The following is a 27,999-nucleotide window of genomic DNA, read 5'->3' on the forward strand; positions in this document are numbered from 1 at the left end:
TGTAGCCCTCCAAGGGGCACGAATACAAACACAGCCCTGGCTGCCCCGCAGCAGGTCGCTGCTGCCGCATACACCCTCTGCCACAGACGAGCGCTTCTGGAGGCTGCTACAGCGACGGGTCCAGCTCGCTGCCAGCGGGCACCGTGTAGGAGAGCCAGCCGCGGCGGGCTGCGCTCACAGGGGCCGGCCGGAGCGGGGCGGAAGGCCGGGGCGGGAGGCCGGGGCGGGAGGGGATGCCCAAGCCGGGCGGCGCTGGGGGTCCCGCCGGCGCTCCCGGCCGAGGCGGGCGGGGCGCGGGGCTCGGGGCCGCCCCCGGCGGGCGGAGCCGCCGCCGCCCCCGCCCCGTCCCGGTCCCCGTCGGCGGTGCGGCGCGGGGCGGGCGGCGCTCCCCGCCAGCGCAGCGGCATGAAGGAGCCGTCGCTGCCCGGCACCTCGCTGCAGCGGGCCTGCCGCCTCCTCGTCGCCTTCTGTGCCCTCCACCTCTCGGCCACGCTGCTCTACTACCTGGCGGGCAGCGCCCTGGGGCCGCCGGGCAGCCCCGAGCCCCCGCCGCGCCGCCCGCCACCCGCCAACCTCTCGCTGCCGCTCTCCCGCCCGTCGCCGCCCGCCGCCCGGGCCCGGTCCCCGCCCGCCGAGCCGCCGCCGGGCCCCTGCCCCGAGCCCTCCCCGCTGCTCGGTGAGTGCCGTCCCGGCGGGGTTGCGGGGGGACGGGCGGGGCCCCGCCGCCCGCGGGTGCCCGACGCAGCCCGGGCCGCGGGGAGGAGGCGCGGGCGGCCCCCGCCGGCTCCCGGTGCGCCGTGGGTGCCTCGCCCGGGGAGCGGGCGCGCTGTGACAGCGGCGCCGCCGCCCCCGGGTGTGCCGGCGGCGGAGGGGGATTGTGGGAGAATCCCCGGGGAGCCGGTGCGCAGGGGAGCGCGGCGCGGATGCTGCCCGGGCGCGGCGGCGGCGAGCGGAGCCCCTGGGCGCTCGGGAAGCGCTCCCTCCCCGCCCGGCTAGGTTTCTTTCTGGTTGTCCTCGGGGTTGGGTAATTTCCTCTCGGAACTCTACCCAAAATGCTGCTCTTGCGCAATGCGAGCTCAGGAGGGCTTTTTGCGCTGTGCAGGCTTTTCGCAGCCTTTCTCTGTCCGCGGACCTGCTGAATGAGCGGCACGGGTTTAAAATGAGCTCCGAGGCAGGGTCATGAGCACAGTTGTTATGTATCCCAGCGGCGCTTTCCACTGGACATATTTGGTCCTGTGATGCAGTACTGTGATACGTGGCAGCCTGGCGTGTGTTTTATCTGCACTGGAGCTGTGCTCCCCATAGGCTTTTTCCACGACCGCTTGGGTGCTGGCATGCTGGCAGGATCTCGGCGGGTTTGCAGCCTGTTGGTGGTCTCATTTTTACTATGTGATGACCTGGAGCTGTTTTGATCTGCTGGATTTGTCACAAGGCAGAGCTGGGGACAAGGGGAGTTTCAGATTTTTTTGGTACCTTTAGAAGGCTCTCGCACCCAACTTGTTGCTTGTAACTGCTGCTCCTCGAACAGACACTCTTGTGCAGTTGGCAGGGCTGTTACCATGGCCTGCTGGCATCCCATGTTGACAGTAGCCTGGCCACACCTTGGGCCCTTGAGCCAAGTGTGCCATTTCAGCATAGGTACCTCTGTTACCAGAGATCACATCGGGGGAAGAGACTTAAGAGGAGCTACCTGTGGTTTTCCGTTTACAGAACCGACAGAAAAAATCATAGTTTCTCTTGTTGCTGGTCAGCTCTTAATGGATCAGTGCATCTGAATTACAAACAACTGTTTTGTTATTTTAGGAAGGTGGTTTTGAGGTCACTAAAAGAAACTGTCCTGTGTTTTGTGTTCTTGTTTTTTATTCCTACCTTTCGCTTTTTTCCCCTACATCACTTATGCTGAAAGTGGCTGTGCAAGCCTGTCCTCAGAGAGTGGATGTGACAACCCTTTATGAATATGGCTTTGCTTTGAATGGTCTCCACTTAGTCTGATCCTGTCAGGAGTGAGTCATGTGCTTTGGAAATGCCCAGAGATTAGAGAAATGCTCTTAGTGACCCCAAGATTCAAAGTGTTATTGGAGTTGGTTGCTGAAGAATCATTTAAGATGTTTTAAATCATCTTTGTAGCATCCTCAGTGCCGTTCACTGAATCTGCCAAAGGCCCTGTGACGCTGCTGGCAGTGGTTACAGATGGTCAAGAGAGCAACAGGGCCACGGAAGAAGTAGCTCTTTACGATAGAGTAGGCAAATGTTTTCTAGCTGTGTTACTTCAGTATTTGTGGGGTGGTGCCTTCACATGCAGCCTGGCACTGTCAAGGCGTCAAGATTTATAGCCAGCATGTACGTGAGAAACTGTTTGTTGTTTTTTTTTTTTTTTTTTTTTTTCTCTGTTCTTTTCAGGTTTTGGTAGCAAACAGCATTTGTTAAACAATTGAGTCATGCCTCTCACGTTGGTCAGAGCTGAGTCTGCCCTGAGCAGCATCTCATGTGTCTCTAAGGCCGCCATGAAGAATACAGGGTGTGCACTTTGTGGACACTTCTGACATGTAATTTCACCACCCAGAACTCAGAAATACTCCTTTTTGAGCTCAAAACTCACTTATCAGTATGGACATAAAAAGCAGGAATCATCCTGTGATTCCTGTACTCCCATAAGCATGGGGAAAGGGTCTGATGGCAACAGGTAGCTCCAAAAACTCCATTTCCTCAACAAACCAGCATTTATTGTAACATACATGATTCTGGGGTTTTAATTTCCTGCCTGCCCCTCCCCCGTCGTTGTTGGAAGCATGTGATGACTCACACAGGATATGTGTGACTGAACTGCTCAGGCTTTTTGTATGGTAAAATAGCCAGGTACTCATTTCAGAGGCCCACAGTTTTCTTCCCAGCAGTCTTTAGAGAGTAGTTTACAATCCCTGCTGTCTGGCTCTGCAACAAATGCATTAGCTGAATGAGGTTTAATCTCTTACCAGAAGCTGCCAAATTTTAAATGTGCTTTTATGGTTCACTTGCTGTTATTTATAATTGAAAAGAACAAATCAGGACTGGGGTAATACCATAATTCAGCTTCAAGCTGAAAGTCTTTAAAGACTATGCAATTCTCTAATACAAGGTAATATAAGCATTTTGGATTTATGCTTCAGTTTAGAGCTGCATGCTAATGAGTATCTTAAATGGGATATCAGGAAGCAGAATGTGCTTGCTGCAGTAAAATCTCAAGAATTCAGAGAAATTCTGGTTTCTCTAAGAAGTCCAAAAGCAACTAAATCCAGGTATTTCCTGCAGGTATCCATTCCCCAAATTGTTACATTCCTTAGGAGATGCAGAACAGTATTGTGGTATTGGTTTTGGTTGAAGTTTTTTTAATAAAAATTTGCTCTCAAGAAGTAGTGTTGGCCTAAGCACTTTCAAACCAGTCAAATGTGTTTCTTCTACCATTTCCATGTGGGTTTTTTGTATTTTGGTATTGGGGTAGTTACAGGTCTGCTGGTTTGAGGAGGGTATGCACAAAGGGTCAAATTATTCAGCTGAAATATCCATTTCCAAAAGAGCTCATTTTATGCAGTAGAAGTCTGCAAAGCTGAATTTCATAGACAGGCTTACCTATATTTCAGGGAAGTAATTTTCAAGTCCTGCCCAGGTGAGTGCAAGTATTTATGGAGGTTATTTTAGAGAACAGCTGTCTCCTTAGCCAATTCTAACCCCCATTTAGACACCAGGGGTGCCTGGGATGGCAAACATAAAAGATATGCTCTTGCCCTTTTTGCCATGAGCATCTTCTGGCAAAGTTCACCCAAGTGTGGTAAATATTGCAGTCATATGTCTGTCTTAATAGCTTTTCATGCCCTGATATAAAATCAGAAACTTGATAACTCTGTACACTAGTAATAAATGGATTTTCACAACACAAAAGTGTAGGTTAATGTATGAACCAGTGAATTGTCCAAAGGACAAACCACTAGAGATGTACTCATTTTCACTAAGGTTTAAAAATGGCTTTTTCCTGGGATACCATGGATTGGATTGGATTGGATTGGATTGGATTGGATTGGATTGGATTGGATTGGATTGGATTGGATTTAATGACCTTAAAGATCATTTAATCCTGACCCCTGGTGTGGGCATGCACACCTTTACCTAGACCAGGTCATTCAGAGACCCATCCAACTTGGCCTTGAACAAACACTTCCAGAAATGGGGCATTCAAAGCTTCCCTGGGCAACCCATTGCAGTACCTCACCACTCTCACAGTTAAGAATTTATTGCTAGCATCTAATCTAAACCTGCTGCACTTAAAAGCCATTGCCCCTTGTCCTGTCACTGTCTTTCCCTGTCTTGTCAAAAGTCCCTCTCCAGCTTTGTTTTCTCCCTAGAGCCTTGTCCTCTCCAAGCTGAACAGTCCCAACTCTCTCAGCCTGTCTTCATAGGGAAAATGCTCCACTCCTCTGATCATCTGGACCCACTCCAGCAATTCTGTGACCTCCCTGTGCTGGGAGCCCAGAGCTGGATGCAGGTTCCAGGTGGGCTCTCCCAGAGCAGAGCAGAGCAGAGGGGCAGAATCCCCTCCCTGCCCTGCTGCCCACGCTGCTCTGGATGCAGCCCAGGACACGTTTGGCTCTCTGGGCTGGGAGTGCCATGGCTGGGTCATGTCCAGCCTCTCACCCACCAGCACCCCCAAGTCCTTCTGCTTGGATATCTTGGGTTTACAAGGAAAAGAACTCTTTCTCCAAGGTGTCAAAGAGTTCTGGATATAAACTGGTGCTTCCCACTTCCATGTTAGTGAGGCATGTTTTAAAAAAATAAGGATCGAAAGAAAAAACTCCTTTGGATAGCTGTCATTCAGGGAGGAGAGGACCTATCTCAGAGGCTGTTTCTTCAATGCACTGCTTCTGATGCCTGTGTAGTCAGTACAAGCAGGTGCTCTAAACTCTTGGTGCTGAAGATAAGTGATGAGGGTTTTCCAATGCTTTGAGCCTGTAAAATCAGCAGTGATGCTTATGGTCTGTATTACAGAAGTGTTTAGAGGTTATGTCTGCCTGAGATGGAATTCATAAATAATACAGTTTGAGGCCCTGTATATGTGGACATTTTGTGGGCAGAGGTAGAAGATGTTTTACTGCTGGCAGAATTCTTGCAGGACAAAATTGAGGCAAGAGGATGAAAACCTAAGAGATGCTAAGCCCACCATTTTTTAGGATGACTCCTAGTGCTGACAGTGCTGAAGGGATTTGGTAGGTGTGCTATGCCTGGGGTCTGGTCATCTGTCACATTGCCCACCTGCAGTCGTAGGCTCTCATCTTGCCATGGGGAGTTTCTGCCCCAGGAACTGGAGGCCTCTGAATCTGTGGGGTCCCTTGCAATACCAGGCAGTGGAGATAACATTTGCTTTATGTGTAGCATCTCCCTTTCCTCTCTCATCTGGACCTGCCTTTTTAAAACCTGTTTTATATAGCCGGTCTCTGCTCCTTCCTGCCTGCCTGGGTGCTGGAGGCATTGCATTGCTCACAGACACAAGCTGGGGTTGTGTCGTGTCCCTCTATTGCCTTCTTTTGAAAAAGTAAAACAGAAACTCAGAGAAGAGCATGGAGAGGGCAGGGGGAGATAACACGTGAATCAGTTTGCTGAAATTTAAGCTTTCTTGGCTTCAAAAGAGGGTTTGAGAAACTGTCAAACATCTCCCAAGAATATGCTTAAGATGTTTGGCAGGGAGCAGATGTGTGATCTTGGCAACACCACCGACAGCTCCACAGCTATCTGTGTGGCAGGGAGCACATCATACCTCTGAAGCACAGGCTTCCTTGGCAGGCGGAGAGCAGCTTCTGTGAGGAAAATATCACTAGCATCCTCTTATCTGGTCGAAGTGGAGGTCAAGGAGTGTTAATTAGGCTCACAAAGTAGCTTGGAAAGGTACTGTGCTGCGCTGGAGAGCAGCTGTTTCAGGGACAAAGCACAACAGACAGAGGAGAAAAGGAAAGTTTTCTGTCTCATGCATGTAGTGTTTTATAACATGCTTGTTTCTCTGCCAGCATTGATCTGAAGCAATAGCTAGTTTCTTTGGAGATTGGGCCAAGTTTGTGTTTGGAAAGAGACAGATAACTTGCAGTTTCCAAAACTGCACTTGGACGCAGAATTCAGTTAAGCTCTTTCACTTTCCTGCTCTGGTGTGGAGCATCCTAGTCTGACTTCATGCAGCAGATAGGGAGCACTGGCCCTGTCTGGAGGGCCCTCCCCAACCCGAAGGGCAGGGTGCTGGAGGTGCACAGTCCTCAGCAGGGAGGTGCTCTAGGTCTGATGGCCTCACACACAAGCAGGAGGTGCTGGGCTCCACTGCTCACCTCCTTTCCTCACCAGTGGACACTGCTCTCCAGCCAGCCACTGCTGCGCTCCCTCCTGCACACCCGTCTCTGCAGGGCACAAGGGGGATTTGGGTTTGGGGACAAACCCAGCCAGTCCACAGCAGTACTGCAGTGAGGGGCCAAAGATTTGGGGTGTTGGGGCATGTGGATGGAGCAGTGCCAATGTCCAGCTGGCTCCCATTTCTCTGGGTTGGAGAAGGTCTTGTTGCTCAGCCTGTCCCCACTGGATCAGTGTTTTCTTTTGTGCAGCCCCTGCCTGCAAGGACAGGTGCCTGGTGAGCGAGGGGTGGATTGCATTTACAGTGCAGGTGCTGATTTCACTGAGGAGTGGCCATGACAGGGGGCATGACCAGGCACAGCCCTTCCAGCAGGCTTCCAGCTGCTGCTGAACTGCCGGGAACTCGGGGCAGTCCCCAGGCTTTTGCACATGTTTGAAAGAGATTTGCTTTTGTCGCCTGCCCCACCTGGGGTGTCTCTGGGTTTGCTTTGAGGGCAAATAGACAATTTACCTGCAAACCTGTCCTGCTGAATCTGGAAGTGGCCCTGTAAAGGCCTTTATGGGAAGGGTTCCCACAAACCTCTATGCTCCCGGGCAGCAAACGAAGCAGCAGCCATCTCTCCAGGCATGGAATGCCCTCCTGCTGTCCTCGCCTCCTGTGCTCCCTGATGCCAGCAGCTGCCCATGCTTTTGGGGTGCACAAGCGCTGGCAGAGTTTCAGACAGACAGACAGACAGACAGACACACCTCCACCCCACCTGGCACCCGGCGCTCCCCCACCTGTCTGGAGAGTGCCCCCCAGCCCTGGGGCAGTGCTGGAATCCAGGTGCACATGCCACAGGCAGGATGGGATGGGGCAAGGGAGATTGCCTGAAGATTTGGGGCTGGCCCTGGCAGAGACGTGCCAGAGATGCCACTCGACCTGGGAGGGCTCCTGTCCACACATCCTATCCTGCTGCATAGTGGGGGGTTTGTGGCTGATGACTGCTCAGCCTTTTTCTGATCCATGTTTGTTTGTTTGTTTGTAGTTTGCTGTTAAGAGAGCCTGGAATTTAATTTTGTGGCGGGTGGGAAGAGCTAATGACATGCAGATTGCCTGGCTCAGAGGCAGACAGTTCAAAGCCGCCTCAGTGAGCGTGCACTGGATTTGAGCCACCAAGGAGAACTTTGCTTCTCTCCCAGAAGGACCCTCCATCAACAAGACTGTCTCCCTTTTTTTATATTTTGTTCTAAAGATGCCACATTCCAGTGTCAGTGCTGAGGATTGGGTTAACAAATTTTTCCTCTGGCTGTAGTTGCTGAGTTAATCAGGCGGACCCAATGTTGCCAGCATATGTGATGCATCCTCATTTTTTTCAGCCTTTTTTCCTTTGGGGTCCATAGTTGCAGATGCCAGACCATGTGCAAGCCTGCCCAGGACAGGAGATGAGCCCATGTAGCCGGCTTCCCTTGCCTTGGCATAGTTAACATCTGTGGGGGTATGCAACTTCACAAGTGTAGATCAGCCAAATGAAATGTATACCAGCCTTTGGGAGGGTGGGTTTTTGGGGTTTTTTGTGACTAGGATATTTCTAGAAAGACCCAAGGAGTTTTTTTCTTTAAACTCTCCTAGGGCAGCAGTGGCGGGAGGCAGCAAGAGGCAGGGACCACTGTGACCAGTGACATGGCTGCTTGGGAGACCCAGGTGGGCAAGGGACATGGGGGCTGCCCCGTCCCCCATGACTTGAGTCTGTCTGGTGCCATCTGAAAAGCTGCTGCCACAGCTCTGAAGTTTAGCTGATGGGAAATTATTTTAATTACCTTAAGAGGAAATGACTGCTTTGCCAACCTGGGATGCAGCTGCCTGCCCACCCTGGAGCTGCCGTGTGGGGCTGGGGTCCAGCCCTGCTTCACAGCCTGGTGTGGGGGAACTTGCTCTCACATTGTCTGGGGTGGAGCTGATGTTGTTTTTCCCAGCCAAGGCGAGCTTGGTGTGGCTGATGGGCCCTTCCTTCCCTTTTCTGTCAGGGCCCTGAAAAGAGAGAGTTGTTTGTTTTTTTTCCTCTCTTTGAGCTCTGCTGCTCTTTTCCAGCTTTTCTTTTGCATGAGGATTGTCTGAGTGTGGCAGTGCGGGCGTGCTCATGGCTCAGTGGATGGATAGCAATGCCCAGCTCTCAGCCAGGGTGATGGAAATGTTCTTTTTGGTTCTGTTTGGGGAGAGCCTTTTTCTGACTGCTGCTATCTGTTTTTGCTTTCATTTTCACCAAACTAAATGTCAGAGGTTGATGCCTGGCTTAAAGCATACAGGTGGATTTTGCTTGTTTTCCCAGTGCAGCTCTCTGGAGGGTGATTCAGATGGCTGGATCACTCTTCAGGCCTGTCCAAGAGACTAGTTTACCTCCTTCCTATTTCCTTCTCCCACTGCCTTCCTGAAGAGTAGGGTTCCCCCAGTCTGTCCTGCCTGAGTCCCCCAGGGCTGCCCTTTGTGGCAGCAGCCCTGTTTTGTATCCCTGTTCCCACCTTCTTGGATGGAGTGTGGTGTCATCCCGTTTGCAGCCCCTGTAGAGATGCACGAGTACACTTCTGGCCCTGCGAGGCATTTCTTCCTGAGTTTTCCCAACATTTCCAGTATTGGGAAAGTGTTCCTTGGGGCCTCCCTACATCACTCCCTTTGGTCTAGGGAGGCTAGAGCAGTCTCTAGATTTATTATAACATCAGGCTGAGTGGATTTTGGGCTGCTTGTGTGAGCGTCCTCTCATTTTGTCTCAGCAGGATGAGCACCACGAGGGCAGTGTGGTGGCAGCCTCAGATGGCAGGAGGTTTAGGTGTTGTGGCCGGCATGGCCATTGGGAAGTCGGGATGGGGAAATCATTGGCACTGTGGAACAGGCTCTTAGGGCTCCAGCACTGAGCTGCCTCTGCTTTTTGCAAGCCTCACTTTGTGCTTGGTGTGAGAAGCTGCTTCCAGTTTGTGATGGCCCCTGGCTTTTCCTGTGCACCTACCCTGTGAGCCGAAATGCTTCTGAGGGTCAGAGGTGAGGGGCAGGAGTGGATTGGCTTTTTCTTTTGGTGTATCTTTCTCTTACCCTGCCACTGCCAGCTAAAGCCTCCTTTCACAAACTCTGAAATGTTTTGATGTGATGCTGTGCTTTTGTGTTCTTTTGCAAGCTTCCTGCAGTTGCTTATTTATGTGTTTGAGATTTTCTTTTGCTAAAAATACGCAGTGGAGGCTCATGAAGCTCTGTTGAAGGTTTGTGATGCTGAACCCAACAGGATTTGCCTGGAGGTGCTGAGCTGCATGGGTGACCAGAGTTGTGAGTCCACGCAGCACTGTCACGCCTGTCTGTTCTTAGCTTGAGCAGAATCAGAAAAGATTCAGATGCAGTGAATCGAGCTGGGAAGTTTACCTAGTAAACATAGATAGGGACACCATTTTGACAGGTGGGACAGCACTTGCAGCAGACTTTGCATGTTTTCCTGGCATTGCAGATTACATCCTGAGTCAGCATCCCTGGGAAACAACAGCCCTAGGGCTGCCTGCTATCCAGGTAGTCAGATTTCAGTGAAAATGATTTAAAATTAGTAGTTGGAACTGTGATTTATTAACCAGTTGGAAAGCCTGTGCATTTGTGGATTTGGCTTTAGCCTTGTCCTGCTTGGGAAGTGAAATGGAAGTGTCAGTTTGCAGTGGGTGGTATGTTGCTGCTGCTTTGTGTCAGCCACATGGCTTTACGAAGTGGAGTTTGTTTTAGTCATTCTGTATTTCAAAACAGCCTATTCAGCTTTTTTCCTGGATTTGTATTTGGTGAATGTATTAACTTGAGTGATTTGTATCCAGCCTGTCTCAGAGGCGCCTGCCTTGCCACACATGGATGGCACTGGTGCCTGGGGACTTCTCACGGACCTAGGTGTTGGCTGCATCCCTTAGGGCAGGATTTGTGAGAAGGTGTGCTGCCCTTAAAACTGATTCATTAAGCGGGATGTTGAAGCAGTAGAGATCGTTTCTCACCAATGCCAAAGACTATGAAACTGTTAAATCTCTGCCTCCTGCAGCTGTTTTTTACAATGAATATGCTTTCTGCTCCCATCTTTTCCTTGCCAATGTTCCAGTCTCTGTAAGGCAAGCAAGAGTGAGTGCTGGCAGGATGAGTGGTCTATGTTTCGCCTTGGGGGGCTGCTGGATGCCAGCCAGCAAAATGCTGTTTGCAGTTCCAAATGCTTGTGGCTGTCCTTGCCCAGCTGGAGCTCACAAGTCACCAGTGGGAGATTTCCTCTGTAAGTTCACCTAAATGGCAGACTTTCATTTCCTCCTGCCTTACTCTGAGTGGGTCCGAGACATTGAAAGAACCTTTGTTTGTTAAACCAGAAAGCATTCTCCAGTCTGATGGGGCTCACAGTCGCTTCTTGGGAGCAGCAACTGGGAGAAGAGTCCGGTAACTGGGAGCACAGAGCCCAGCTTGTCCCAACAGGAACAGGCTTGTTTGATGGGACAGAAGCCACACCCAGTGCCTGGCAGTGGACTAGGCTGGCAGGGCCCTGTGAGGGGATGTGCAGCTTCTGCCCCTCTGCTTCCTGCAGCATCCCAGCGGGTCCTGCTCCTGGCAACCAGGGGCAAGAAGGATGAGAAAATAAAGTTCCTGGGCACAGATGCCCAACAAAATCCCATTTGCTGGCTGTGACGAGTTAGGTGAACCATGCCCAGTGCAATGCCCTCTGCTGTTTAAAATCACAAAAGTGTAGCATTAGCACTAGCATCCTAGCTCTGAGTGCTAGTCTCCTAATGGAGGTGACACTCATGGGCACAGGGACAGCTGGGGAAGTGGGTTGGGGCCGGAGGCTGTTTTGGAAAACTGCTCCTCACCATGGTGTGGAAGCAGCCCCCAAATTCAGTGGAAGCACGAAATGTACTGTCTCCCCTCCTGCCACCTCTGGCCCCATTGATATGATGCCTGTCCCACAGGCACGGGAATGGCTGTGCCTGGCCCCTGATCCTGGCACCACTGAGCCCCAGTCATTCCACTGCGTGTTCCTTCCTGCCCCAGTTCCTCCAATTTTTGCCTCTTCCTCCTGCTGCAGAGCACTTTCTGAGCTCTCCCTGCAAGCCACATTTAGTCTTCAGATCCGAGAGGCTTCAGCCCTGGCCCTGCAGCTGCAGGGCAGCATCCACAGGGCCCAGCTTGTACCACGGGGCAGAGAGGGTGCAGAACTGGGCACAGGTGTCAGCTGGGAATTGCCGGGAGTGTGGGCAGACTGATCCCAGTGCCCCTGGAGTCTGAGAAATCACTGCCTTCTCCTCGTGTGAGAGGGAAACTTGCCTGTTCAACCAGTGCCAAATGCAGAGATCAGGAGATCCCTTTGCATCCTGCCACTGCGTAGGTGCTATGCGGCAAAGCTTCCCTGCCGCCCCTGGAGGTGCACCGAGCACCTGTGCCAGCTTGGCCAGTCTCCTCCTTGTCCTCTCCAGCGTGAGTGAGCACCGGTTAGTGAAGCAGCACAACGAAGTTGCTTCTTCTAAATAACTAGGGAACGAGCCGTGAGTCTGGAGAACCATTTCTGCTTTCTTTTAGTAGTCACATGTTTTGGAATGCACAAGGTTGATTGTGATGACCGGCGCCTTTTTGAGCTCCATAAGTCACTTGTGCTCCTTGCCAAGGGGCTCCCCCCGGGCAGTGTGCCCCACCTTGGGCTCCTGGGGGTCTCTGCAGCAAATGTGAGGCAGTAGCACTGGCGAGGCAGGACACTCAAACACACCCAAATGGAGGAGCAGGGGAGGGCACAGCAGCCAAATCCTTAAGGGGTGATCCTCAGGCTGGTATTTATGGCTGAGGCTTTATGCCTTATGCAGGGGGCCCTCAGCATAAGAGCTTGTGCCAAGTGCAGTTTGTTGACTGGCTGGTGCTGGAAGTAGGACGTGGCAGCAGGAGAGGCCTTTCCTTGGGCTTCCTTGGTGAGTCATGCCATTGGTGCTGGAGCAGCTGGAAGCAAATAGAACGGCCAGCCTGGCTGTTCTGAAAGGGTTTCTCTGGTGCCACCTGGACTTTTCGCTTTTAACCTGGTTTTGACACATTGTTTCAATGGTTTCAAAAGTTGCCGCTTTTGAAACCATCTACAGGAATTGCCAACATGTATGCAAATCTGGATATGGGGATTTTTTATCATTTCTATTACAGCACTTCTAATAAATGTGGCATTTCTACAGAACACCAAAAATATCTCTAAGAAAAAAAAAAGCAGAAAGGGGATTTTATTCACTTTGCATGTGACTATCCATAGGTGATTTTGTCAGTAGGAGAGCAGAACTATTTTTGAAGCGCTTGCCTCTTGGGCTGCCTGAGGTAGGTGGGAGGCCAGTGAGCAGCACTTCAGGCTGGTTTTGTGGTGCATGTGCCAGTGGGAACACAGCTCTTGGTTGGCCACACAGACTGTAGGACATTCTCAGTGTCCGTGACTGGGTTCTGATACCAAGAGCACACATTGTTTGTGGGTTTGCTCTGACTGGGTGGTGTGAGGTTGCTTTGGGTATGGACGGTTCAAGCTTCAATACCTCCAAGCACTGATGGGATTGTGTTTGGACCAAAAGCTCTGTTTCTTAGAAACTAAACCCAACCAAAACCCTAATGTGTGTAAAGGATGTATGCTCAGAGAAATAGATTGTGTGTGCTAATTTGGTTTGTGCTATGACTCTCTTCCAGTTGGTGCACTGCGTGTGGAGTTCTCCCAGCCTGTAAACCTGGAAGAAGTGGCAAGGATAAACCCACAGGTCAGAGCAGGAGGTCGTTTTGCTCCCAAGGACTGTGTAGCACTTCAGAAGGTAGCAATAATCATACCGTTCAGGAACCGAGAGGAGCACCTCAAGTACTGGCTCTATTACCTGCACCCAATTCTCCAGAGGCAGCAACTAGATTATGGAGTATATGTTATCAACCAGGTAAGATGCTGGAGACAAGCTTCCACACAGCTGTCACAACAGTGCCTGTGCCCCTTGAAATAGAGGAATGGCTGCTTTTCTTTGAAAAGCAGTAGGCTGGCAGGCAGGAATAAGGTTGCTTAAAAAAAGAAAAACAAAAGGAAGAAAAATTTTGCTTCAATGCCTTTGGTGGAAAACTTGAGAACCCTGCTTCTGCTCAGGTGCAATTCACTCCTAAGAGTTTCTGCTTAAAGAAACCACTTGGTAAGGAGGAAAGAATTCCTAATATCATAACCCAATTAATTATCTCTTTCCATATGTTCTTTTTTCCCAACTGCTGCAGGAATGGCATGCAGAGATTTTTAAGCTGACAAGTTGGTATTAATGCCTAGTTTGGTAGTAGATGTGCCATAAGTGTGTAGGACTTTATCGGACACCTTCTGTTCATGTTAGTGCACAAAGTCAGAATGGAGAAAACAAAGCTGTGGCAGTGGGGCAGGTAAGTGGCTGTCTTCAGGGGAATAGAAAAGAAACAGGCAATCATGGAGAAGTTCTTGGAGTTTTTGGTTTTGGGGCTTTTTCTTCTTGCTATCTGGTGGCCTTCAATCTGCCTTTTAAAAAAAGAAAGGCATAAAAATGCACATTTCACTCACAACAAGCTGTCTTAATTTATAGCATAATGGTGTTTAGATAAGTGAGTGTTGTTCACCCTTGGAAAGGCTTAAAATGTGCAGGTGTCTGTACAGGCTGCAGGGTGAAGGGGCAGATGCAATTCTGAGAGCCTCAGCAGAGACCACCTTCTGGACAATTCCACTGCAGTTTCTCTCTTGGATATGTATTTTTATCCTGTTTTCTCAGCTCAGTAAGAACTGAGATGAAATAACATGCTTCTTTAAGTGTTAACTCCTTAAATTTCTGCTTGGATCAGCTGGTGTGTTTGGGCATATCAAACACCATGAATATTTAAAATGGTCACCCAGGCAATGAATTTCATCACAGACTTGAAAGTAGGGGGAGACTTATCCCAAGAGAGAAAACTGATACTCCATTACTACAATTTCTCTTGCTTTGCTCATTTCCAGGGTGCCAGAGATCAGGACAAAAGGGATTTCTGGGGAATTAGCAGTAGTTCTGGAGCACAACAGCCAAGATGGTTTGGTGTCTGCATCTGACTGCTTGTGGCCTGGCAGCCACGCTGCTGAGGACACAAGGCATCTCTGCAGCATGCAGACAGGCATGCTGTGCCCTAGAATTGAGCCCTGTAAGGAAACCCATGCTGTGGAAAGCGAGGAGAGCTGGTGCTGCTGTGGTGCAGCAGCCCAGGGCCAGCGGCAGCCTCTGTGCTTCGGGCTGCGTTTCCTTGCCCCTGTGAGTTGCTGGTGCCGCGGGGCTGGCTGAGCATAGAGCTGCTGGCCAGGGGTGCAGGTGGTGCCTCCCTGCTCCGAGCACGGGAGCAGGAGGGTGGTGTGGCACCCAGCACGGCCCTGCGCTGGGGCTGCTGCTTTCCCAGGCAGGTGCAGTCAGCGCCAGCTGTGAGAGCTGCCTGCACGTGCTCCGGGCATCGCTGGTGAGAGAGCAACCACCCCATTGTGAGCAGCTGGCGTGGTTCTCCAGTGTGAGGAAAGCAGGGCTGGTGCCCCTGAGGGCAGGCAGTGTCTGAAGCCTGCTTGGAGTCCCTGCTGCTGCTGTGATGGTGCATGCTGGCTTGCATTGCCCTGTGTTGCTGGCTACTCCTCTTCTGTGGTCCTGTTCTCCAGCACTAGGGCTGTGTCCTTTACAGTTAACTCTCACAGAAGTTTCTGAAGCAAATGCTTTTTCTTGGGTGGGCATAGTTTGAGTGAGAGTGAAATGCAGTACACAGATGCTCTGGCCGCATCCAGTAGATGTAGGTTAGCAAGTAAGACTACTTGATTTTTAAAATAAACGTTCTCCTTCTGCATGCCTCTAATAAGCTGTGTCTAGCAGTGGAGTGGTCAGTGGTAGTAAAACCACTGGATGCATCTCCCAAGGGTGAGTGGGAACACTGCGTAGAGAGAGATACAGAAAATTTATTAATTCTTCCAGAAGTACAGTAGGAAAACAGTCTTATTTCTCTGCTGTCTTGACAATTGCTTTTCTCTTTTTCTTGTCTGTCCTTCCCTTTGCATCTGCCCTCCTTTTTTTTTATTTTATTTTTCCTTCTAGTGGGGAAATATTACCTTTACTTGTTAATCCTGTCTATATCAAAGCAATCACTGAAGCAAGGAGAATTACTGTGTGATCTGGTTCTTACACGCTGCCTACATGCTCTTCTGTGCTCCGCATCTCATAGAAAGAAAGAGGAGCGCTGAGCCCTGCTACTGCTGCACTGGTAATGTCAAACTTCTTCCTTTCAGCGCAATGTGTTTCTGTCACGAGTCCATTGTGTCTCCTCCGTGCTGTTCTTGCGTGCCTGAATGCCTCTGAGCAGGACTTGGCTGAAGTCAGGGGGATGATGTTTGTAAAATGTCCAGTATGTAACGGGAGCCAGTGGAAAATAATGTATTGTGTTTCACCTTGCACGCTCCACCCCTAGAAAACCCAAACCCTGTGTGTTGGAGGATTTTTCAGGTAAATCTGAGAAGAGGACACATGGCTGGGCACGCTCTGCCCAGGGCCCATCAATGCCCCACAAGTGACAAATTTGCAGTGTCTCCCTCAGCCTTGCTTACTCCCACCCTTATCCGTGTGTCCTCCCACACCTGCAGCCACTGCCAGGCAAATGCTCAGCTCTAGAAATTAATCTTCTCCCTGCAATTCAGCCCATGCAAATGCCCATGCAGCCAGACTAAAGTTTGAGAAAGGGAAGACTTAGCCAATTCCCTGGAAACTGGGCAGTTGTTCAACCATTTTCCACTGGCCCCTGGTGCCATTTGTAGTGTCTTGGTAGCAGTTCTCTAGAGAGAGGTGGGTGTGTGTGTGTGTGTGTGTGTGGGTGTGTGTGAAGTGGTTGGGGCATCACTCTTACCCGTGTTACTTTGCAGGGGGTATCAGGTTTGTGGGCAAAGGAGGGAATTGTGCTCAGCTGCTGCTTACCCTTGCAGTGGCAGGGGAGGCAGGTTTCCACTGTGGCTGCTCTCTCCCACTGCCCAGTGTAATTGTCCTGAGGCCTCAAAACACCCTGTGACAGAGAAACAGCAAAGTATCTCCTGATATCTCTCTATGGCTCTGGAAATTCGTTTCTGCCTGGTCAAGTCCACTGGAGGAAGGACTTCCCCATGGATATGGCAAGTGTGGTTCAGGCTATCTCAGTGTGTTAGCTAGCAAGCTCCCACTGGAGGTGATGGTTCTCCTCGTTGGCCAGAAACATACAACACACATCCTCACCATTACCTCCATGAGATCTGATGAGCTGAGGATTCAGATGGGAGAGGTGCAGCCACATTTCATCTGTGCTGTCTGCAGGAGGAATCACAAAGCTGCCTCCTGCATAGATGTGGGAGGCAGAGCAAAGTCAGGACATGTGGCTTCTTGCTGGTTTGCAACTTCTTTAGTTTGAGTAACGATTCCAAAAACCCCAATTTTTTTCTGTTTAGCACTGAAAAAAAAGGAGCCCTGCCTCCTTTGGCAGGTCTGGGTGAACAAGCCAGGTTCAGCTGAGGTAAGGGATGGGAAGTAAAAGAGCCTGGATGTTCTTCTGCTCAGGCTGATCATTCACCTCCAGGTGCAAGCAGGAGTCAGTGTTAGACCTTGCAGGACTGAGGCAGCAATTTGTTCTGGGGGTGACAGAGAGAGTTAATTCAGGAGCCAGAAGCAGGTGCTGGGCACCAGCACTGAACTCAGACATGGGTTAAATTTCAGGACAAGAGAACATTGGGACAAAATTGTCAGGAGAATAAAATAGCAAAAATGTGCTTGGATTACATATTTTCTGTCTGAAAGCCTAGGAGAGCATGGAGACTATGTCTAGAGCTTGACTGCATTGTCTAACTAGCAGTCCTCTGTGTGCTGCCTCGCTCTTCAGGATAATGCTCCTCTGTCCAAGTAAGTCTCACTCATCCATTTCTTTGTGACAAGTAGCAGCATTCATGGGATGACAAGCCACTAGGCAGAGGTGAGGGATGGAGGTTTTTTCAGCAGTGCTTTACCTGCTTTCTCAAGGCTCACCGGCAGGTACTGTGCTCTGTGCTGACCTGGAAGGAAGTTTTCACAGCTGTGGTTTGTTGTTTGGTTGTTTTTCCAAAATGTCACAGATCAGTCAAAGATTGCAGCGTGCATGTGAGTTTTGAGAGATATTTGAATCTCAGATACTGCAAGCACGCCAGTGCTTCCACATTGCCTTAGGTAAAGAAACAGAGCTTCTGCAAAAAGCAAAACCTCTTGTCTTCTTTTTATTCCAATATACTGTGTTAAATCCCCACGTACCTTCTGGGACAGAAAAGCAACCTCCTGCCTCAAAGCAGTCACAGTTGGTAACAGCCTTGCAAAGTTTGCTGCATGAGCTACATGCTCACTGTAAAGTTGGTAAAAAATGGCTTGGAGAGAGTTCTTTGTTTTCTTGTATAGGCTGTGATTCCCTTCTTCCTAGTGTTTTGGATGCCAGACTGTGAAGCTGCATTTGGGGCCATTTGGGAGGAGAGTGGCAATGCCCACATGAAGTGTTTGCCCTGTGTCCTGTCCCTCTCCGTGCAGTGTGGGCTCCAGTGTGAGCTCTGCCAGGCTCCCGTGGGTGGGGTGACAGGAAGGGTCCCGCATGCTCTTGGTACAAAACTCTCTGTGCTTTGAGATTTTTTGGGGAGACATTTAAAAACACTGCTCCTTATAGCGCTGTTATCCCCATGTGTCATCCAGAGGAGTTAGAGGCTGCCTGAAGGCACTGGTTAATTACAGCTAAGCCTCTGCTGGTAACAAAATTGGTGCCCTTTGCCTTGAATTTCATTAGGAAAAGAGCAGCCAAAGGGTATGAAATGAGGCCCCAGCAGTTGTTTGAGGTGTGAGCACATTGCACTTTGCACCAGCACCAGGTCGAATCCCCCTCAGAACCTTGGGGCCAAGTCTGGGTTTGGTGTCGCGGGCCCTGAGGAGTGCTGGGCAGCTAGGGCTGGCAGCAGCCTTTGCTGGGGAAAGAAAATCCTCCAGTCTCATGACCTCAGCTGCTTCCTCTCCCCAGCCTCTTTGTTCCACTTGCCTTCATTTTCTGTTCTTGAGTTTTCACTGCTCTTGCTTTATGCATGATGATGATCGTCCACCCACCACCTTATTGTTGTGTGAACCCTTTTGTTTTGGGTGAGGATGCTGAGAATTTGCTCAGATCCTCTTCCATGAAAGCTTACTCCTCCCTGTGAAGTCATTTATGCCCAAGGCAGGTGAGTAATGCTTTTGAAAACTGGTTTGATACTTGTATTTTAAAACCTTCATTTGGAATATACTTGGGGCTGTTTCAAGAACCTGCATTGGGTCTTCAGCAGCAAATCTGTTAATTAGTCTGGATTAAATGGTTACCAAAATGATTGCTTATTAACCAGATAAAGCTGTTACAACGAGTGTGGTGTTTCAAGCTGCTGCTCCTTGGGCACAGTATTTTATCCATCCTTGGTTTGCATCCCATGTTGGGTGTGAGTAGTGCAGGGTAGGGGGACAGCTTGCACAGTGTGGGAGTCCCTTGTCTTAGCACTGCTCAGAGAGTGTGGAGGAGTAAAAGTGGAATGGATTTGGCAGTCTTGGTTTCAAGGCTGGCAAAATCCTTCAGTCTCTTTGAGTGATGTCCTATGAGTTTCTTTCTACCTGCCCTGTACAAGGCTCTGTTGCCTTGTACAGGGTTGGGGTTTGAAGCTGCTGCAGAGTGGGGTCTTCAGCTGGAAATCCTTACTCTCAAACCATCAGTATTATTGGGTTTTTGGTACGATATTTTAGCTAAAAAGCTAAAGTACTGAGCAACTTGTGAGCCTGTACTTGTGCTCAAATCCACATGTGCTTTTGAAATGTTTTTGCCTGAAAAGGGTCAGAGAGGTTCTCCTCAGGTGCTTCATTACCTGGGGAGGAAAGTAGAGATTTTCCTGCCCTGTTTTTTGCCAGTCCCTTCATTAGCTGTGCTTGCCCTGGGATAAATATGCCCTGCTGTAGTGTCAACTCTTTTCATGATGGTTCTTCCCATCATGGCGAGAACCTTCCTGATTGCATTTTCCCCCATCTGTCAAGGCCCCCAGGAGAGATGAACAGGGGTGAAGAGCACCCAAGAAGGGGATGTGCCACCGCAGCAGTGGCAGCATCCTCCTCTCCAGCTGCAGCCCTTTTGGGAAGCAGCTCATGCTGGCCTGCCATGCAGTAACCAAGGCTGTGTCACAGCCATGTGCCAAACCTGCTGCCCAGGGCCCAGGGAGCAGCCTGCTCCTCTGCCTTCATGGCTGCTCAGGGCTTGGCAGAGGGTCAGAGGTGAGCAGCAAAGCATCAGACCTTGGCTCCTGGTGCCATCTCGTGCTTTGCAAATCAGGTCTGGGGTGTTGCTCAGCAGTGGCTGTGCCACAGTCTCACAGCCATGTTGTGGCAGAGCTTAGGAGGAGGGTGCTGAAATTCTGGCCACAGCAGGGTTTTGGTCCATGGTCCTTGTCATGGCTGTAAGTTAAAGCACTGCCCATGTTTCTCTCTGCAGCAAGAGTCCCTTCTTCCAGAGGAGCTCACCTCTTTTTGCTTTTCTCTGCTGCTCCAGGAAGCCCCACATGCTTGCCCTGTATAAGAAAATTCAATCCTTAAATGCCTGTGCATGGAGTGGGACATAGGGACTGCTTACCATTGTATCAAACCTGCCCTCTTGGGGGCTCCCACCAAGAGATGGGAGCTGAGCTGGGTCCAGCCCTTCCTCAGCCATTTTTCCTGCCCCCATGGTTTGCAGGTGACCCAAGTGTCACTGTTCCACAGGCAGCATTTGGGGTCTGCTGCAAACATGCCATGGGTGCTGCAAGAGCAGTGCTTGGGCTCGAGCTCAGTCTGTCATCAGGGCGTGTCAGCCTTCTGCAGCAACACTGGCATCTGGCAACGGGTAAGAAACTGCTGATGTCAACTGTCAAATTTAAGTCACTTAATTGTTTTTATTTGTTTTTAAATTAGGATGGAGAAGAAGAATTTAACCGCGCTAAACTGCTGAATATTGGATTTGCAGAGGCCTTGAAGGAGTATGACTATGATTGCTTTGTGTTTAGTGATGTAGACCTCATCCCAATGGATGACAGGAACACCTACAAATGTTACAGCCAGCCACGACACCTCTCCGTATCCATGGATAAATTTGGATTTCGGTGAGATGCCTTTTGGAGCAGCATCTGTTTCCTAATAGCACTGCCAGCCTAGCAGGGCAGGCGCAGTGTTACACATCCCCACCCACCACTGAAAGCATGGGAAAGCATCTCTCCCAAAAGCCTGTCTTAACCTGCAGGGCCCTGCAGGGAGCGGGTGGCTGCAGGGGAGGAAGGCGGAGAAATGCAGCTGAGCACTTTATTAAAATTCACAGCTTCTGGAAGGTGAAACAAAGGGTGAGGAAGAGCTAAGCAGCCTTCATTTTGCAGATGCCCACATATCCCTTCTTGTGTTTCAGTCTAGGAGCTGGAAGACAGCTAGTGTTTCCACCCAGTCTGAAAAGTGAGACACTCTCACACACTGAGAATTATGTGCAGCTTTAAAAAGACTGCATCAGACACTATTTTAAGAGCAAGACAAAAATTTTTTGGCTGTTTGGTTTTATGCCACTGAGAGACCTGCCCTGGTACATGAGAGCAGCACAGAGTGAAACTTCTTGCAGCATATATTTGGGTTTAGCAAGCTGTTCTGAACAAAAACGTGTCTTGCTTTTCCTTTCAGTTTTGGTTGTTTGGTTTTTTCCCCCCTGTCCCAAATCCTCGAGGAGGAGTTCAAAAGCTCATCTATAAAGTGAAGACTGGTCATGACCCTGTGGTGGCCAGTAGTGCGAGAGCTATGGCAGTGGTGGTGTTGGCAGGGTCTGTGCATGTCTCCACTCCAGACCAAAGCCCTGCTCCAAGCAGGACTGCCACTGGCACTGCAGCAGCTGCAGCTCTTTCTTGCACGGAGGTGAAGCTTAAAACAGAAATGCATGGCCCTGGGGATTTCTCTGCTTGTTAAAGCAAAGACAAGGCTGTACTACGTCCTGGTGACCCCTGTGTGGACCCTCTCCTTAAGCTCTAGGTCTGAATTTCATCTGTCCCCAGTCTCCTGGTGAATTGTCCCATTTCAGGTGTGAGCTGGTTGGCTTTCTGTGTGCAAGGTCACACTGCCAGCTCTGTTTTGGGCTGCAAGCTTCCTTTTGGGGCACTGAGGGGTGTGAAGGTGAGCAGTAGAACTGCACAAGGAGAAGGCTCTGTGGCATATCCAGTGTCTGTCTGAGCTCTTGCCACTCCTGTGGCATTCATGTCACCTTCAGTGAGGTGATATGCATTTCAGCCTGTCCTTTGAGGACAGTGTACTGCTTGGTAAAAGGCTGCAGCTACTTCCAGTTGCAAAATACCTCTCAGGTATATTTGGGACTGAGCCCACCAGTTCCCTCTCCCTCAGCTGAGTCCAGAGTACCACAACACATGGCTGCTTCCTGTGGCAGGAAGGTGCCTTGCAGTGGGTGTGGGCTAGGTGAAGGGCAGCAGCAAGCCCTTTTCAGGCAGGCAGGCTGCCCCTTGGCTAACACCTCTTCTCCTCTAATGTGCTTTTTTCTCTGCTTCCAGGTTGCCTTACAATCAGTATTTTGGAGGCGTGTCTGCCCTAAGCAAAGAGCAGTTCACAAAGATCAATGGATTCCCAAACAATTACTGGGGCTGGGGTGGTGAAGATGATGACATTTATAACAGGTAAATAATTTTTCCTCCTTGGCACCCTGGGGTGTGTTCAGGGTGGGGATGAGCACAGCCCTGCTGGTCTCACCTGGGTGTGGGAGGACATGGGGTGTCTGCAGGCAGGAGGTGAAGGTGATGTGTGGGGCATCCTACTGGCTCAGTGAGAGCACGGTCCTGCTGGGTGCTGGCACCCCATTTCTCAGCTCCCAAGGTGCAGCAGGGAGGGGCTCTAGTTGGAAAAGTCACACCCCTCCCCCTGCCATTGTTCATTCTCCCTATGCCCTCACCAACAGCATCCACACCAGTACAGACCACCACACTGGCTGGGGCAGTGTGCTTCTGGTCGCCCAGTACTGGCTCAAAGAAGCAAATTAAGGACATGCAGCTGAAGGTGGATGAGACTTTGATCAACCTTGCCCAATGCAACCCAAGATTTGTTTGGGTCTGCAGCCTTGTAGCAGATCCCTTTGTTCCCAGGAGAGTGCCACTTGTCAGGCTGTCTTGTATAATGCTGTGAGCCATGTGAGCTTGACTGGAAGGAGGCTGAGAAGGCTCAGAAGTGCAGGAGAGGATGAAGGTGTTCTCACAGGGCAGGCTGAGAAGACCAGGGCAAAGGATGAACGTGCTACCTTTCAGCTTCACATATCCACAGCATTCACTGAGAGAAATCATCATGACAGCCTTGTATTTGGAGGCCTTCTTCATGTTTCTCAGTATCAAAACCGCTCTGTGATCTTTTCTCTGGGGTTTCTGAACTCTTCTAGGTTTCAGAAAAGGTGTTTAAAAAAAAAAATTGTACCTTCCTGAGGTTTTGCACTTCTGTTTAAAAAAGGAAGAAAGGGACAGCTTTCCAGTAGGGCATTCATATCAAGGTGGCAGTCCTTTCTTTTGGGGCACTCAGGTTTTAAGGAACAGAAGATGCTGCAAAGAAGTGAAAAGAGAGAGGCAAACAAGAAATCAAGTATTTTTCATCACTGATATCTATGAGAAAACTCAGCTTTGTAGAGAGCATGCAAACAAAGACAGGCTGCCCCTCACCCAGTAGGTCCCAGCTGGTGCCACTGTGACTCTGACCATGTGTCTCCTTTATGCTGTGTCACCACCATTCACTTTGGTTTCCCCCAACACTGCAGCTTTCTCAAGAAATGAGTGCTCCTCTGGCTCCCATCCAGATGGGTTAAAAAACTAGGTGACTCCCACTCAAATTCGAGCCTACAGCCTGTACCAGAGTTAATGTGGGTGTTGGGTGTTGTTTGGAGGAGATGGAGGTGTAAGAGAGGGTGTGGTGAGCTATCTTGGTTTGGCAGGGGGAGGTCTCTACTCTGTGTGGTAGATAGTGTCTGTGTGGAGAAAGACTGGCTTTCCTTCCTTGTGTCAGCAAGCTTGGGAGTGCGTTAGTAACATCCCCCTCAAAAGAAACCAAAAAACAGTAGGTAAAACCAGTGGTTGTTTGTGGAAGGTGTGGCAGAGCATCCCACATCCTTTGGGTGTTTAATGTACTCGCTTTCTGCAGGCTGGTGTTTAAAGGCATGGGGATATCCCGTCCGGATGCGGTCATTGGGAAGTGCAGAATGATCCGGCATTCCCGGGACAGGAAGAATGAACCCAACCCCGAGAGGTGTGTCTCACCCTTCCCCACAGCAGGTTTAGGGGTGCCTCCTGCCCTTGCTGCTCCAGCTGCTTGGCCTTCCCTTTGCCGGCCACAAAGGTCCAGTGTGGAAAGGCTGCAGGCATCTCCTTGCTGACTGAGCTCTCTGCTCCTGCTCTGTGAGCCGCCACCTTCCCCTTCCTAGTTTATTATCTGTTTTTACACCTTTTCCCCAACATTGCACTGTGGCACAAAGGCCTCTCCTGTTTTTTTATTTCTTAAATGCAGAAAATTAGATTCTGAGGAATTGTTTCCAGCTTGTCTTTGGGGTATAAACCTCTCCTCTAGTGCAGAGCTGGAAAAGGACCTGTGTGATTTAAAAGCTTGGCTGCTTCTTCCTAGCTAAAATTTGACCCCATAGGAATGCATTGCTCAGGCTGGCCAAATGTGGGAGTTTATGGCACTGATACTCAGGTTTTTCTTGAAACACCTGCGATGCTGCCTGAGAGGCATGCAAAGATCAGATTGTTTAAACATTTTTCCTTTCTTTCCATGTTGTCTCCATCCCCTCCCCCACTTTTTTTTCTTCCCCTCCTGCAGGTTTGACCGAATTGCTCACACACGGGAGACAATGAATTCTGATGGCTTAAATACACTATCCTACAAGGTGTTAAGAACTGACAAGTACCCTCTGTACACAAAGATCACAGTGGATATTGGCTCCCCCAATAGCTAACATCAGAGACACAACAGAGACTTGCCCATATTGCCCAGGATATCTGGCCTCACTGATGCATTATATGTGCTGGTTTTAAAAGAGTTGCAGTGAACCAAAAAAAAAAAAAAAAAGCCTCTTTTGGCATGCCAAAGTGTCTCCAAATTGGTTGGACAAGTGCTTTTTAATTTTTTTTTTTTAATTTCAAACTTGACTTTACACAACTTTCTAGCTCTCTGTTGTTTTGTAAGTCCAGAAGCTGTACATACAAGTTGTAAATAGTTACTTTGCCATAGAATGTTGAATCTGATGTCGAATTAATTGCTGGACTCAAAATTTTCTGATTATGACTGTGATATATCAACAGTTACTGCCCATGATATTTGGTATTTTGAATGAGGTGTGTGCAGGCATTCTTTTTAATTCATTCCTGGTTTTACTTTATGAAGGACTGTAAAATGCTGCTAAAATTGTCCAAGTTTACGCTTTGCATTAGATTTTTTTTAAATGGAGACAGCAAAATACAACTTTTTTCTCAGAGTGACCAAAACAAACATCTCCTCTATGTGCAGAGCAGGTGTTGAACAATCAAGTCTGGATTCAGTGAATGTCATTATTTCTTTTAGTCTCAAAGGAGGCTTTGAGTGAGTTGACACAGTTTGCCAGAATTTGTGGGTAAGCTCCCTGCACAGGGTGGGAAGCTATACAGATGACCTCTCTAAAATCTGCTGGCTTCAGATAACCTTACTTCTGGATATGATAAAGATTATTTGCTTCAGCACAACACCACCTGGGATTTTTTTGGTGGGTGGAGAAGTTCAGAGTGGTGTTTGTGGTGTTGATTCGTCTTTTGGGGGTTTTTTTCCATGAAATAAAGATTAATTTCATTGCACAAATAAATTATGGCCTTAACATTTGCTAACACTTGTTAGTAGTGGTGGGAAGTTACCACGCTATTTAAACATTGTCTGAAGCTTCCGAAAACCAAAATTTTCTCTTGCAAGGTTGTGCATAAAACTTGAAATCTTTTATTACTTTTGTTGTTGTAACATTTTAATGACTTTTAAAAGCAATTTGTGTATCATAAACAGTATATTTAATACCAGATTAAAGTAGGGTGCAGCGTAATAGGATGTGATTCAAAGCCTCCTTTATCTTTAGACTAGTAGGCTTTTCATGTGCGTCATTATGTATAAGCCATGTATTTTGTTTGCTCTCTGTATTTGTCTATTAAATCTCCTGCGGTGCTGAGATATTCACAGCAGGGCCGACATCCAAATGATTTTTCTTTGCCTAAAGCCTGTTTGCAATGTGTGTCCTCCCTTCTGGTTGTCTCAGGCTTGAGGGGCGTGCACATTCTGCAGTACCATTTTCTCTCAGTGCACCAGGGCACCACCTGTACAGACCCTGCTTCTCCTTCCCTGGACCGTGTGTGAAAGCCTCGAGGGCTGACACCCAGGGAGCTGGTTTAAGTGATTTAAAGCTCTTGCCAGAACTCAGAACTGAATTCCTTCTGGTGAGCACTTTGCCACCAGCTCTAACCACTGCAATTTGCACTTCCTTGGCCTGTGCTGAAGGTTGTTAAAATCAGGGACACTTCTTGTTGTATTGGGGATCAACTTCAGCACTGCCTTTTTTTTTCTTTTTTTTTTTTTCCCCTTTGTTTGGTTTAGTTTGGTTTTTTGTTACATTTTTTGAGACCTGAAGGTTTTGCTGAGCCCTTGCACTGCAGGGGTGGGATCCTGCAGGGACCAGGGAACGGTGCATTTCTTCTTAGGCCAGCAGTGGCTCACAGGATGCAGAGGGACTTTAATTGCTAGATGCCTTTTCAGTCTCACTTTGGAGAAGTCTTCACCTCCTTTGGTTCAACGCTCTTTCTGGGTAGACTTGCTGCTCCAGTCATGGTGGGAGCTATGGCAAGATGGCCTTGCATGGAGCAGGAGCAAAGTGCAAGGAAGGAGGCTTGTGGTTAAGAGCTTATCCCTTGTGCTTATCATTGAATATTAAAAAAAAACCCAAACAATACAATAGTCCTTATGGCAGATCAGGTTCCAGGTCTTAAAGATGCAAGAGAGTACAAGAAGATGTGTTTTACAGAAATCAGGAAAAAAGCCTCCTTGTAAAACATTGGCATGGGTGTAGTCTGTAGCAGTAATGAAGACACAGGAGAGAATTGTTTTTAAAATTTTTTTTTCAAAGCTGCCTTAGAAAGGAGGGCTCCACTTCTACAGGTAGCAGCAGATAACCAAAAATTTATCAAGGCTTCACTTGAAAATGCCATGTCTTTGCAGAGAGCGCCTCAATTTTGTGCTGAGCCTTTTGCAAGTCAGAGTTGGGACCTTCAGCTGTAATGTCTATCTGCTGTCAGCTGGGTGGGGGAGATGCTGGCAGCATTCCTTCCAGTGAGATTCTTTGATGGTATGAAAAAAGTTAGTGCAACAAGACATTGTTTGGCTGTATGCTGAAATTATTCAATGGCATGGAGGTGGGATGAGCGCTTGTTTCTGGCTGTTGGGATCAAAGGTTTCTACAACATGTGCCTTGAAAGAGAGAAGAAATGGAAACCAGAAAATCAGGAAACCTGAAAACCCTTTTCAGCAGAGAGATTCTAGTAGTGCAAGAAGCTGCTGCATAGTTTCTCCTCCACTGCTGAAGCCACAAGCCCTGTAAAGAACTGAAGCCACTTTTTGTAGCTTATATTGCCCTTTGGTGCTGACCTGTGATTTCTAGATCTCATTGTCTCTGTGTAAACTCTGTATCAGTCAAACTCATTAAATGCTCGTGACTCGACCTGGCCATGAAATTTCTCTCCCGGGGATTTTCAGGGGCCACATCTACAAACACTCATGTTGCACCAAAGCCAATTCCGACTGTGTCCTGTGGTGGGTGGTGTTTTTTCCTCTCCCCTACTGGTGAAAACACTCGGAGTGATACTGATTGTAACTAATGGTTGAAACCCAGAAAAACAGCTTCAAAAGAAACGCTAATGCTTGGATTCTTTGGGATGACTGACTGCTTGTTAGCATGAGGGAGGGTCCTGATATGCTGCTTTCCCCCAGGACGCTACATGTATACTGGACTGCCTTTGGGTTTCCTGTAGGTGGTTTTGCTTTTGCATTCTTATCATTTATATATCAAGGGATGTAATCCAATGTGCCTTCTTTACTATTGATGTCAAATAAAAATATTTTCAGTTACAACGTTTGGCAGCATTGCTCTGGGTTACCCCTCTGTCTTGGTGGGTTTCTGGCTCATGGGGTGGACTAGGCTGTGCCTTAATCTCCTTGCATTAACTTTCTCCAGCTTTTCCTCCCTCTGGCTGCTCCCTGAATTAATTTCTCTGTGCTGCAAATTTTCTGCCCGTTAGAGACACAGACCTAAAAGTCCCCAGATGACACCAGAAAACTGTAAGGTGGTTCTTAAATCTGGGTAGGCGGACAGCATGAAATCCATCCTGAAACCAGGCAGAAGATGCAAACCCTCACTCAGGCTGTGACCGCTTGTGGGCAAACAGGCCACTGCTTGCTCTCTGAGTGCTTGTGGGTTTGGCTAGAGTATGGAAATGGAAGAATAATTCCTGGGAAACTGAAATAAACATTTGCCTGTGTTCCTTGGCACTTTCTCACAAAAACACTTTCTGTGGAAGAGATGTTTCTGGCCAGACT

At 49.1% G+C, this 27,999-nt stretch overlaps 1 protein-coding gene across 1 annotated transcript; it reads left to right on the forward strand.

Moving 5' to 3' along the window:
* Positions 1 to 334: 334 nt before the first annotated feature.
* Positions 335 to 27,534, forward strand: B4GALT1 (beta-1,4-galactosyltransferase 1). The gene is made up of 6 exons (XM_005492699.3): positions 335 to 676; positions 13,028 to 13,263; positions 20,305 to 20,492; positions 21,924 to 22,046; positions 23,545 to 23,649; positions 24,220 to 27,534. The coding sequence occupies exons 1-6, from the start codon at positions 406 to 408 to the stop codon at positions 24,353 to 24,355; spliced, it is 1,059 nt and encodes a 352-aa protein (XP_005492756.1). The 5' UTR covers positions 335 to 405; the 3' UTR covers positions 24,356 to 27,534.
* Positions 27,535 to 27,999: the final 465 nt, after the last annotated feature.

This window comes from Zonotrichia albicollis, chromosome Z (assembly GCF_047830755.1).
Source record: "Zonotrichia albicollis isolate bZonAlb1 chromosome Z, bZonAlb1.hap1, whole genome shotgun sequence".
Lineage (NCBI taxonomy): Eukaryota > Metazoa > Chordata > Aves > Passeriformes > Passerellidae > Zonotrichia > Zonotrichia albicollis.

What these genes read in the sequence shown, in the direction of transcription:
- B4GALT1 (XM_005492699.3), top strand. Translation starts at nt 406, where the DNA reads ATGAAGGAGCCGTCGCTGCCCGGCACCTCGCTGCAGCGGGCCTGCCGC. An exon ending in GAGTATATGTTATCAACCAG is followed by an intron (nt 13,264 to 20,304) that starts GTAAGATGCTGG and finishes TTTTTAAATTAG; the next exon opens with GATGGAGAAGAAGAATTTAA. An exon ending in AATGAACCCAACCCCGAGAG is followed by an intron (nt 23,650 to 24,219) that starts GTGTGTCTCACC and finishes CCCCTCCTGCAG; the next exon opens with GTTTGACCGAATTGCTCACA.